At 38.2% G+C, this 13,842-nt stretch overlaps 3 protein-coding genes across 3 annotated transcripts; all 3 read left to right on the forward strand.

Annotated features, from left to right (window-relative positions):
• The first annotated feature begins 7,056 nt into the window (after window positions 1-7,056).
• On the forward strand, window positions 7,057-8,907 carry LOC117318617 (uncharacterized protein K02A2.6-like). The gene has a single exon (XM_033873580.1). It carries the CDS (start codon window positions 7,057-7,059, stop codon window positions 8,905-8,907), a length of 1,851 nt encoding a protein of 616 aa, XP_033729471.1.
• Window positions 8,908-9,060: 153 nt separating this feature from the next.
• On the forward strand, window positions 9,061-10,002 carry LOC117318618 (uncharacterized protein K02A2.6-like). Its single transcript, XM_033873581.1, has one exon. It carries the CDS (start codon window positions 9,061-9,063, stop codon window positions 10,000-10,002), a length of 942 nt encoding a protein of 313 aa, XP_033729472.1.
• A 7-nt stretch (window positions 10,003-10,009) lies between these two features.
• LOC117318619 (uncharacterized protein K02A2.6-like) lies at window positions 10,010-10,873 on the forward strand. Its single transcript, XM_033873582.1, has one exon. It carries the CDS (start codon window positions 10,010-10,012, stop codon window positions 10,871-10,873), a length of 864 nt encoding a protein of 287 aa, XP_033729473.1.
• The last annotated feature ends 2,969 nt before the right edge of the window (window positions 10,874-13,842 follow it).

A 13,842-nucleotide genomic window follows, 5' to 3' on the forward strand; every position in this document is an offset into this window, starting at 1 on the left:
GAGGTTATCTAAGGTTTTGTGAGGTTTTGGTAATCTGAGGTTATCTGAGATTATCTGAGGTTTTGTGAGGTTTTGGTAATCTGAAGTTATCTGAGGTTTTGTGAAGTTTTGTGAGGTAAAGGTTTCCTGAGGTTTTCTGAGGTTTTCTGAGGTTTGGTATTCTTAGGTTTTGTGAGGTTTTGGTATTCTGAGGTTATCTAAGGTTTTGTGAAGTTTTGGTAATCTGAGGTTATCTTAGGTTATCTGAGGTTATTTGAGGTTATCTAAGGTTTTGTGAGGTTTTGGTATTTTAAGGTTTTGGTATTCTGAGGTTTTCTGAGGTTAAGGTTTACTGAGGTTATCTGAGGTTTTCTGAGGTTATCTGAGGTTTTGTGAGGTTTTGGTAATCTGAGATTATCTGAGGTTTTGTGAGGTTTTGGTAATCTGAGGTTATCTGAGGTAATCTGAGGTTAACTGAGGTTTTGTGAGGTTTTGGTAATCTGAGGTTATCTAAGGTTTTGTGAGGTTTTGGTAATCTGAGGTTATCTGAGGTTTTTGTGAGGTTTTGGTAATCTAAGGTTATCAAAGGTTTTGTGAGGGTTTGGTAATCTGAGGTTATCTGAGGTTTTCTGAGGTTTTGGTATTCTGAGGTTTTGTGAGGTTTTCTGAGGTTAAGGTTTACTGAGATTTTCTCAGGTTTTATGAGGTTATCTGAGGTTTTGTAAGGTTTTGGTAATCTGAGCTTTTCTAAGGTTTTGTGAGGTTATGGTATTCTGAGGTTTTGTGATGTTAAGGTTAACTGAGGTTATCTGAGGTTTTCTGAGGTTATGAGAGGTTTTGGTAATCTAAGTTTATCTCAGGTTTTGGTAATCTGAGATTATCTGAGGTTTTGTGAGGTTTTGGTAATCTGAGGTTATCTGAGGTTTTGAGAGGTTTTCTGAGGTTAAGGTTTAATGAGGTTATCTGAGGTTTTCTGAGGTTATCTGAGGTTTTGTGAGGTTTTGGTAATCTGAGGTTATCTGAGGTTTTGTGAGGTTTTGGTAATCTGAGGTTATCTAAGGTTTTGTGAGGTTTTGGTAATCTGAGGTTATCTTAGGTTTTGTGAGGTTTTGGTAATCTGAGGTTATCTGAGATTATCTGAGGTTTTGTGAGGTTTTGGTAATCTGAAGTTATTTGAGGTTTTGTGAAGTTTTGTGAGGTAAAGGTTTCCTGAGGTTTTCTGAGGTTTTCTGAGGTTTGGTATTCTTAGGTTTTGTGAGGTTTTGGTATTCTGAGGTTATCTAAGGTTTTGTGAAGTTTTGGTAATCTGAGGTTATCTTAGGTTTTGTGAGGTTTGGTGAGGTTTTGGTAATCTGAGGTTATCTGAGGTTATCTGAGGTTTTGTGAGGTTTTGGTAATCTGAGGTTATCTGAGGTTTTGTGAGGTTTTGGTAATCTGAGGTTATCTAAGGTTTTGTGAGGTTTTGGTAATCTGAGGTTATCTAAGGTTTTGTGAGGTTTTGGTAATCTGAGGTTATCTAAGGTTTTGTGAGGTTTTGGTAATCTGAGGTTATCTGAGATTATCTGAGGTTTTGTGAGGTTTTGGTAATCTGAAGTTATCTGAGGTTTTGTGAAGTTTTGTGAGGTAAAGGTTTCCTGAGGTTTTCTGAGGTTTTCTGAGGTTTGGTATTCTTAGGTTTTGTGAGGTTTTGGTATTCTGAGGTTATCTAAGGTTTTGTGAAGTTTTGGTAATCTGAGGTTATCTTAGGTTATCTGAGGTTATTTGAGGTTATCTAAGGTTTTGTGAGGTTTTGGTATTTTAAGGTTTTGGTATTCTGAGGTTTTCTGAGGTTAAGGTTTACTGAGGTTATCTGAGGTTTTCTGAGGTTATCTGAGGTTTTGTGAGGTTTTGGTAATCTGAGTTTATCTAAGGTTTTGTGAGGTTTTGGTAATCTGAGGTGATCTGAAGTTTTGTGAGGTTTTTGGTTATCTTAAGTTATCTGAGGTTTTGTGAGGCTTTGGTAATCTGAGGTTATCTGAGGTTTTGTGAGGTTTTTGGTTATCTGAGGTTTTGTGAGGTTTTGGTAATCTGAGGTTATCTAAGGTTTTGTGAGGTTTTGGTAATCTGAGGTTATCTAAGGTTTTGTGAGGTTTTGGTAATCTGAGGTTATCTGAGGTTTTGTGAGGTTTTGGTAATCTGGGGTTAGGGTAGGGTTAGGGTTAGGTTGATGTTTAGGGTTAGGTTTAGGGTTAGGGTTTGGGATTAGGGTTTAATCCCTGTGCACTGGCCTAAGAGTTTACATGTTAGTCTTAAGTCTGCTGCGAACTAATAGATCTTGAAGGTTTTTGTTTTTGCGGTACGCTGTAACTACGTGTAGTCTGTTTTTATAGATTTCAGGAAATTCTAACTGTAGTTTATTGTAATGTTCTCTTACCTTTCTCCCTACTATTGTGGCTGTTGTGTTATAGGTTATCACAAAAGGTAGGATCTGGTTTGGAACTGATTGTTCGTTTATGCCGTGTGGGGTTAAAGTCTGGAGTTTATCAATCCAAAAACCTTCTCTCTCATTTAGAAAACTAGAATCTGGTACCTGTTCTTTCGGTGTTATTTTTACGTGCTCTAAACTATGTCCGTTTTGGTTAAAATGTCTCGAAACTGGTTTATCTTTTTGGTGTCTTATATCAAAACGGTGTCTGGTAAATCTATCTCTTAACGACAAAGATGTTTGCCCTACGTATTGCAAATCACATTTTCTACAGTTGATAAGATAAATTACGTTTTTTGAGCTACAATTTAGGTCTTGTTTCATATGAAATACTTCTGTTGTTTTTGAACTAAGAAAGCAGGTGGTGACTTGGAGAGAGGGGCATGTTTCACATCGTTTACTATTACAGGCTTCGCTATATAACCATTTTTAGGGGCTATTTCTTTTAAAGTTTCCCCTTTGATTTTACGTAGAAATCTATATGAATAGTTTCGGTTTCTGAGTGCCCTAAACAAGATGTTTACTGCATTGTTAAAGTCCGCCTCTCGAGTACAGATTCTATGAAAACGGATTATCTCTGATTTAATGATACCCTTAAAGGAATGTTTTGGATGGAACGACTTTTTGTGAAGACGTTAATGAGAATCTGTTGGTTTGAAGAACACGTTGATATCTAGTTTACCTGTTTGTTCGAATTTTGGGCCTTTGAAAACAGTCGTATCTAAGAAATCTATCGAATCATTGCTGATAGTTGCCTTAAGCTTTATGCATGGATGGTGGTTATTGAGAGTGTCGAAAAAGTCATCAAAATCACTCCTTGAATGTGTCCAAATAATGAAGATATCGTCCAGAAATCTGACATAAACTAAAGTTGTTTTGTACATTTTGCTAACGCTTCCTTTTCAAAATCGGCCATAAAAATGTTGGCATTGCTCGGAGCATTTCTTACCCATTGCTGTTCCGGATATTTGGAGATACCATTTACCGTTGAATTCGAAATCGTTCCTTTCTAAACCTGATTGTAACATTTCTAGTATTTCTAAATCGGGTCTATCTGGGTCCGGGTTATTTTGAAAAATCTTTCCTACCGCTCTCAGTCCGTCACCTTTAACGATATTTGTGTACATGCTGTCAACATCTAAACTAACGAGTAGACTGTCCGTAGGTATAGTTAAGTTCTTGATCTTGTTAATGAACGCATTTGTATCTTTCAGATGGGCTGGATGTTTCATTGACAAAGGAGCTAAAAAATGGCCTACGTATTCTGCTATTCTATAGGACTCACTCTCGACATCTGATATTATTGGTCTCCCTGGCGATATTTTATATTGATCTGACCTTTGTCCTGGTGCTTTGTGTATTTTCGGTAGTATATACACATGTCTAGGCTTTTCTTTGGGGTTAAGATAGGTTACCTGTTTAGGTGTCAAGTGTTTACTTCTACCTAGCCTATGGATGATGTTGCTAAGTTCTACACTAGTTTTAGGATAAATCGGCGAGTCCAGTTGCCTGTAGTGTTTAGGGTTATTAAGTTGTCTTTCTACCTCCCAGATGTAGTCTGTCCTATCCAAAATTACTGTTGCTGAGCCTTTGTCGGCTTTCTTAATCACTATTGACTGGTCATTTTGCAGTACCCTCCAAACCTCGAGAAATCGTGAAAAAATGAAAATTTTCGAAAAAAAATCAAAATGTTCGTGAAAAACGTGATTTTTGGGGTATTTTTGATATTTTGTGGTGTTTCTATGCTTCTGGCGGGTTTTGCAATAGTGCAAACATATGCAGAACCCTCCAAACCCCGAGAAATCGTGAAAAATGAAAATTTTCGAAAAAAATGAAAATTTTCGTGACAAACGTTATTTTTTCGGTATTTTTGATATTTTGCGGTGTTTTCATGCAAACATACACAATTTTCAATTTTATTCAAAAATTTTCATTTTTTCACGATTTCTCGGGGTTTGGAGGCTTCTGCCTACGTTTGCATGAAAACACCGCAAAATATCAAAAATACCCCAAAAATCACGTTTTTCACGAAAATTTTCATTGTTTTTCGAAGATTTTCATTTTTTTTCCCCAAAATTTTCATATTTTCATGATTTCTCAGGGATTGGAGTGTTCTGTGTATGTTTGCATGAAAACACCGAAAAATATCAAAAATACCGAAAAAAATCACGTTTTCCACAAAAATTTTCATTTTTTTTCGAAAATTTTCATTTTTTGACGATTTCTCAGGGTTTGGAGGGTTCTGCGTATGTTTGCATGAAAACACCGCAAAATATCAAAAATACCGGAAAAAATCACGTTTTCAACAAAAATTTTCATTTGTTTTCGAAAATTTTCATTTTTTCCCCATAATATTCATTCAGCGGCTGAACATTCAAAATCTGAATGTCGTATGTCGTATTTTCAGCCACTGAACATTCAAAAGTTACCTCGTTGGCTGGTAAAAACACAAGATATGAAGTTTTGAAGGTCGAATGTCGTATGTTGAGCGGCTGAACATTCAAAAACTGAATGTTGTATGTCGTATGTTGAGCCGCTGAACATTCAAAATTTGAATGTCGTATGTCGTATGTTCAGCCGCTGAACATTCAAAAGTTACCTTGTTGACTGGTAAAAACACAAGATATGAAGTTTTGAATGTCGTATGTCGTATGTCGTATGTTGAGCTAACTTCACACAGCCCAAGTCTTTTAATATCCCCTGAGAGTTAATTAATATGTATTATTTGAAGATGTGGTCAATTGACCAATCCTGACCTTTAACCTGAAATATGGGCGTCTCTAAACCCCTTTAACGTCATTTCTATTTAAAGCTCTAGGCACTCACAACTGGTTCCACGGACAGTGTGCTACCTAATAACGACTGACAGGTGCTACCGTTTGGTTATATTTTTACATAGACAAACGAATGAAGGGTGTACACCTAAAACGGGTTAATTAACTACTAATCTAAGGGAAGCAACTCGAATAGGTGTGGCTGACTAAAGCGTATACATAGGCTTTCTATACTAGGTAACTTTGAACACATCAAACGTATTTACTTATATATCCCTAATGACATCTGATACAATTAACCGATCTATTTCCTAATTCATTACAATCAGTTAATTCTTATATTACATTGAATGCAGGGTTTGATGTTCGTGTATTGTGCTGGATATGTCCTTGTTTTGTTAGTACATGCCTGATCTATGTCTGGTGGTAGACATAATTTAGTACCCATCGGAAGTCACAATACATGTTTCAAACTTAGATATGATTGCCGTCTAATTTATGAAACCGTAAAAATTTGATTCTGAAGCTTATTATCTAGTGCTGGTGACGTCGGACACTGATTGAAACTAATTGATAAAACTGGGAAGTACAAAATCAGTATGTCTCACAATACAAATCTGACATTTTTTTGTAATATTTTATTGCACATTTATTACTTGTCAGATTTTATATTACAGATTTCGTACAACTGTTTATGCTTTATTCAATATCTGCCTAATACAGACCCGTGTACGTTCGCAGTTCCGATTTAAGCGTAGCGTTTCAGTAGCACTTCCGTACCATTTCCGTAGCATTACCGTAGCACTTCCGTACCATTTCCGTAGCAGTTCCGTAGCGTTACCGTACCATTTCCGTAGCACTTCCGTACCATTACCGTACCATTTCCGTACCATTTCCGTACCGTTTGCGTCCACTCACCGTAGCAGTATCGTAGCATTTGCGTTTACCTATTTTCACTCGCAGACCGTTTAATAACCGTTCGGTAGAAAATTTTGCGGAGTGTCTTTTTTATCGAAACGAAATTTAGTTAAATATACTTACCGAACGTCAAAAAAGAAATGTAGCGACAGCAAATGATTTTATAAGGAATTAAATTATTAAATTAAAGAATTAAATAGATACGGCTATAAATCTGTCTGTATCTTTGTTTAGAAAAAAATAACACTCTCACAAAAAACAAGTCAAGTCACATCGTCCATCGATCTTAGTGTGATAAAAAATGGCGGATCTTAGTAGTAGTCGACGCATTACGATGGAAACCAAGATGAAGATCGTGTCAAATAAACAATATTACCTTTACTGTACTGTTGTAATGTGCTCATATGTAATTCCGCAGTCCGTATACCAATACTACATAATATGTATCATGTCTGTAAATCCGTGATCCGTATATGTTTCTTGACATACTTCCTGTATGATGTAGTTTCCGGTCTTGCGCATTCTAATAAACATACTATGAAGATGGCAGTCGTAGTTTGAGTCCTACTTAATATATCGACGGCATTGAGCCCACGACACAACATATGGCGACGAGGACGGTCGAATTCGGTAAGAATATTCTAAAGGAACTTACCGTTATCTAGGAACACTGTTTATAATGTGCATTGTGAATAATTGACTGGGTTTTCGTCACTGACCGCAAACGCACGTGGTTGCTGCACTGTAAAGTCCTACGTTTTCACAACAATTGTAAACTGTAAAAATGGCCGGTCGAATTGGAAAAGTAGATGGTTTCGATGAAGCAATTGAGTCATGGAAATGCTATCAAGAACGCTTAGAGCAATTTTTTCTGCCAATAATGTAAAAGATGAAAAGAAGGTACCCGTTTTATTAAGCGTGATGGGACCCAAACCATACGCTGTGCTTCATGATTTGACGGCACCGGACCTTCCTGGCGGAAAAACATACGCTCAACTTGTTGAAATTCTCGGAGGGCACTTTAACCCACAACCCCTACAGATAGCAGAACGATTCAGATTTCATAAAAGGGATCAGAAGGAGGGGGAACCAATTCGGGAATTCAATGCGGCGATTCGTAAGCTGAGTGAACATTGCGGATTCGGAGCGGTATTAGAAGAAACCTTGAGGGATAGACTAGTATGTGGTCTAAGAAATGAACAAATACAAAGGAAACTTTTGTCAGAGGATGGCCTCACCTACAAAAATGCACTCGATATTTCCATCGCCATGGAAACTGCTTCGAGGGATGCCATAGAACTCCAGAAAGAGAAACAACAGTCGGTTAATAAAATAAATAAATTCAAACAGAATAACAACAGGAAACACATGAATAAGAAAAAAGGTTCAACTGAACATAAAGGAACCTCAGGCTCCTGTTTCCGATGTGGGGGAACAAACCACACCGCTGCTGATTGTTATTTTAAGGAGTCGCTATGCCACGGTTGTAAGAAAAAGGGACACATAAAGAAGGCATGTATGGAAAAACAATTCAAGAAGGGTAAAGTTTACTCGCTCAATCATGAGGATGATGATGAGGAAACATTGTTGGGAAGTTTTACAGTGAAAAACCTCAACTCTGATGTTATTTGGGTCAACCCGGAAGTAAATGGTAAACTCATCAGTATGGAGCTGGATACTGGGTCTCCAGTAACTATTGTACCTGCCTCGGTGTATAGAAAACATTTTAAAGATCATGAACTAGAGACAACAACACTGAAACTTAAAACGTATGCAGGGGATACAATCAATCCACTGGGTCTTTTACAGGCTAGAGTCAAATTAAATGGACAGACAGCAGTACTTCCGATACATGTCGTAAGTGACAAATGTAAGGGACCACCATTACTTGGAAGAAATTGGCTGAGTGCTTTAACCCTGGATTGGACAGAAATCAAGAAGGCGAAGAATGAGAACCTTCATTATCATACAGATGTAAAGGATCAGAACTTGCTGAAACAAAAGTACGCGAGTGTATTTAAAGAGGAACTGGGCACACTTAAGGACATTACAGCCCAAATTAAAGTCAAACCTGGGTCAGATTCAAAATTCTGTAAGGCTAGAACAGTGCCCTATGCTATAAAACCTAAGGTGGAAGCAGAGCTGTTGAGGCTTGTCAGCACAGGGATACTCAAGAAAGTAGAAACGAGTGAATGGGCTACCCCCATTGTGCCGATTCCCAAGAAAGATGGTTCGGTAAGGATCTGTGGGGATTTCAAAGTAACAATTAACCCTGTCCTAGATGTGGATCAATATCCACTACCCAAAATTGAAGATATTTTCGCGTCCTTGGCGGGAGGTAAACAATTTACAAAGCTAGACCTAAAACAGGCCTATCTCCAAATGGAAGTGAAAGAGGAAGATAGGAAATTTCTTACTATCAACACTCATTTGGGATTGTTCCAATATCAACGCTTGGTTTTCGGAATAGCGTCAGCCCCGGCTATTTGGCAGCGTGCCATGGACCAGGTGTTACAAGGGATATCAGGAGTACAGTGTATCCTGGACGACATGATTGTCACAGGCGGAACACGAGATGAACACATGCAAACCCTAGAAACAGTACTCCAACGGTTAGACACATTTGGGTTAAGACTGAACAATGAAAAATGTGCATATATGCTGGATAAGATCGAATTTTGCGGACATGTAATCGATAAAGATGGTATACACAAAACTGGAGAAAAGGTGGATGCTGTGGTAAATGCACCTAATCCTACAAATGTGAGTTAACTCAGAGCTTTACTAGGATTAGTGAACTATTATGCAAGATTTCTACCTAATTTGGCTACTGTGCTGAGACCCCTACATCAACTGCTAGAAAAAGATGTGGAATGGAAATGGACGGATGCGTGTGAAAAGGCTGTGAGAACGGTAAAACAAATGATGACATCACAACAAGTGCTGATGCACTATGATCCGAAACTACCAGTTGTATTGCCATGTGACGCCTCACCTTTTGGACTTGGCGCTGTTTTGTCACATCGCCTGGAGAGTGGTGATGAAAAGCCCATTGCATACGCTTCACGGAGTCTGTCAACAGCTGAAAAGAACTATTCTCAAATAGATAAAGAAGCTTTGGGAATTGTGTGGGGAGTTAAAAAGTTCTATGCCTATCTGTATGGCCGGAAATTTACCTTGATAACAGATCATCAGCCACTGGTTTCGATATTTCACCCTCAGAAAGGTATTCCAGCCACAACAGCAGCACGACTTCAGAGATATGCATTATACCTATCAGGGTTCCAGTATACTATCGAATTTAAGGGAACGAAGCGCCATGGAAACGCCGATGGTTTGTCTCGCCTACCCCTACAACAAGGTGGAGAGTTTCAAGAATCGGACGTCGACGTAGCACATGTATTTATGATGTCACAATTCGAGAATTTGCCGGTATCAGTTCAGGAGGTTCGGCAAGCCACCAGGAGAGACCCCACACTATCACAAATATTAAACATGGTTATGAATGGCTGGAATAGAGACGTCAAGGCTGTGCCAGACCTGGCTGCTTATTTCAGTAGAAAGTCTGAATTAACTGTACACGAAGGCTGTGTAATGTGGGGAATACGCGTGGTAATTCCTGAAAAACTGAAACCCAAGGTCATGGATCAAATTCATGAAGGTCATCTTGGTGCGGGCAAGATGAAATCACTCGCGCGAAGTTATGTATGGTGGCCAGAGATTGACACCGACTTAGAAAATCAGGCTAAGAAATGTCATGGATGTGTATTGCACAAGAATAACCCTAATGCTGCGCCAGTACATCCATGGGAGTGGCCACAGCGACCTTGGCAACGCGTTCATGCCGACTTTCGCCGGGCCATTTGAAGGCAGTATGTTCCTTCTAATGGTGGATGCTCATTCCAAATGGCCGGAAGTAATACCTATGACAACAACGACAGTATCAAAAACAATTGATGTTATGAGCGAGATCTTCGCTCGACATGGACTGCCAGAGCGATTGGTTACGGACAATGGCCCACAATTTGTATCTGAAGAATTTCAGCAATTCATGAGATTCAATGCGATACGGCATACCACATCAGCTCCGTACCACCCCCGTACCAATGGTCTAGCGGAGCGTTTGGTGCAAACGTTCAAACAGGCCATGAAGGCTTCAAGGAAAGATGGAGGAACACTTAATAAGAAATTGAGTAATTTCCTGCTTGCCTACCGTTCGACACCACACACCACTACGAACGAGACCCCGGCTCATCTATTCCTTGGGAGATCACTACAAACACGATTAAGTCTGGTAACACTAAACACACGCCGGACAGTTCAGCAAAAACAGGAGCAAATGATGGATGAAAACCGGTCTAGTCGACAGTTCAATGAGGGAGAGACGGTACAGGTGCGCGACTATAGACACAGTGGACGAAAATGGATTCCTGGCTCAATAGACTCAAAATCTGGTCCACTATCCTACAGGGTGAATGTTGGATGCGGAGCCGTATGGCGGAGACACGCAGACCAGATTGTAAAAGGACAGCTTCCTATCACTGCACCAACTGTTGACTTACCACCACTATCCACTATACCACACACACAAACCGTGTGCGATCAGCCTTCACCTGAGAGAGCTACATCTCAACAACCAGAAATTCCAGTAGCTTTGTCTACAGACAAGACTGTATCCACACCACCAAAGAGGTATCCAGTCCGAACTAGGAAAGCTCCTTCGCGTTTAGATTTGTAGTTAGACAGTTATTATAAGAGCTACACTGTGTTTTGGGGACACAATAACGCCCCGTGTAGACTCTAAGAATCACTTGATTCGAATAGTATTACTAGGTTTTATTATTAGTTAAAGAAATAATGTTTTGCTAGATAAAGTAATCTAGACTATGGTATGGTATTGTATTGTTTGTATTGAACAGCTAAATGAAAAGCCATCGTGGACAATCAGGACATAAGAACATTGACAGTAATATTCTAAATATTCTAAAGATAGCATATCTTTTATGATAGAAGGAAGGAATGTTGTAATGTGCTCATATGTAATTCCGCAGTCCGTATACCAATACTACATAATATGTATCATGTCTGTAAATCCGTGATCCGTATATGTTTCTTGACATACTTCCTGTATGATGTAGTTTCCGGTCTTGCGCATTCTAATAAACATACTATGAAGATGGCAGTCGTAGTTTGAGTCCTACTTAATATATCGACGGCATTGAGCCCACGACACAACAGTACTATAGTCTAACCTTTAAAACAGTTACATGTAATATGCACTGGTCAGGCTACATGTATAGGGTACAAATGGTCCAGACAGTATCACACAGGTAAACTAGGGTAGTTAGACTTAATTGTCAGCAATGCTACAAACAACACAGCATGTTGTACACGGGTTAACTAAAGGTAAGGTATTTTGTGGACCAAGTGATACTAGGTATGAAAGGTAGAACAATAAGAGATAATTACGGCCTACAGGTAAGGCTATAGACTGCTTCTTAAAACTTCCAACTTTAATGAGAATGTCATCGTGATCTATGGAGTTATTCATTATTTATTTCAATTTTAAAACCCAAAGGTCTAATCACAGAATTGATAACAAATTGATAAAATCAGACACGTATATATCACATATGTGATATATATATACATTATATTTTATGTACACATATACTGTATGTATCTGATAAAGTATAGCAAGGGTAAATTAATTACAAAGTAGGAGCAAATACGGTATGTAAAGTGCATACACATGTGAAATAGAACTGATGTCCTAAATAGAAATCATCCAGACAATCAAGTTAGTCTTGTTATGAACAGTAAAAAAAAGACCTGACATAAATCTCTCAAGTGAGATGTTAAAAAAACTGTCAGGAACATGACGAAGGTAGTTAAGATTAATTAGGACTCTTTTAAGAACATTACAATTTCTTACAATAATCCAGTATTTACAGGGATAAAGCAGGGTTGAGCTTCTAGACCTAGTCAAAAAAAGATGTGGAACTAAAAAGTTAAATTATCCTGTAAAAGTTCGATCAAGCAGGCTATGTACAGATTTGAATAAAAATATATGTATTAATGCCTACATACCAGACTAGGTAAGTTGAATTGTGTACAAATTTACATGTAATATAGACTATTATTGTTTAATTTTGATTTAAAACACAGAAACAAAAACTACAACTTCAATCTGGTGTACGAGTGTTGCTTGATATGGTGACCATATTTCAGAGCAGCAATCTAACTGACTGCACTAATGTACAGAGAGCGAATAACATTTTGAAAATCCAAATATGTAGATTGGCATGACCTTACATGTACCAACCACTTATCTAACATGTAATAAAAAGTTAAGATTCGGAGTGAGCCATACACCCAAGACTTTAGCATGTGTTTCTTTCTTTAGAGATCCCTCACCCAAGCTGTCGGGATACTCAGTTGTATATCTTTTGTGAACATCATTTACTTCAAAGGAGCCGGAGCCCTTCAGCGTCGCTTTTATCAAGTCTTTCATGTTGATTTCAGATTTTCAGATTTATTTATTTACTCAGTTGTATATCTTTTGTTGCTAAACGTTATATAACAATATTTCTTTATATTAAACGTACATTTTTAAGTTTTACACCAGTCGTAGACTCTGTCAATATCGGAACGGAGTTCACCACAGTCTTGAATATAACGTGCTGCTTTACAAAATTTGCCATCATCGGCAAAAAGGAAAGTTTTGAAAAAATGTAAAAGAGAAGGTGAATCATTTTAATCGAGCAGTTTCAGGACTGATATCATACAGATATGTTTTGTATCATCACACTAACATCATCATCAAAGTCTCTATCGCGGAGTTCGCCGAATACCTCGTCAAAGTTGGAATAGCAAAAACTTTTCTTCGTGGCAACGTTGCTTTACTTCATTAAGAAACACATCCGCTGCTAGTTTGATAGAATTTTATAATTATTGGTATGCACAAAAAATATTTCCTTTGGTGTCTTTTCTAAAAGTGTTATTAAAAAAATTATAATAATAACACACACACCCTCACACATATGCAGAGATTTAAATAACAGTCATGAAAGACACTTGTAAATACTTCTATTATTAAAAGCATACATTTGTAATTTAAACTCTTGAGATGATGGTTTCATGATATATGTGGACTTAATAAATTTCGGTTTTTACCGTGAATATCTAAGATTTGTTATGTGGGTATGTTACTGGTCTATAATCACAAAGGTTGGTGGGTATGATAGCCTGGTCTATAATCACAAAGGTTGGTGGGTATGATAGCCCGGTCTATAATCACAAAGGTTGGTGGGTATGATAGCCTGGTCTATAATCACAAAGGTTGGTGGGTATGATAGCCTGGTCTATAATCACAAAGGTTGGTGGGTATGATAGCCTGGTCTATAATCACAAAGGTTGGTGGGTATGATAGCCTGGTCTATAATCACAAAGGTTGGTGGGTATGATAGCCTGGTCTATAATCACAAAGGTTGGTGGGTATGATAGCCTGGTCTATAATCACAAAGGTTGGTGGGTATGATAGCCTGGTCTATAATCACAAAGGTTGGTGGGTATGATAGCCTGGTCTATAATCACAAAGGTTGGTGGGTATGATAGCCTGGTCTATAATCACAAAGGTTGGTGGGTATGATAGCCTGGTCTATAATCACAAAGGTTGGTGGGTATGATAGCCTGGTCTATAATATG

Source organism: Pecten maximus, unplaced genomic scaffold, assembly GCF_902652985.1.
Source record: "Pecten maximus unplaced genomic scaffold, xPecMax1.1, whole genome shotgun sequence".
NCBI classification, from domain to species: Eukaryota; Metazoa; Mollusca; class Bivalvia; order Pectinida; family Pectinidae; genus Pecten; species Pecten maximus.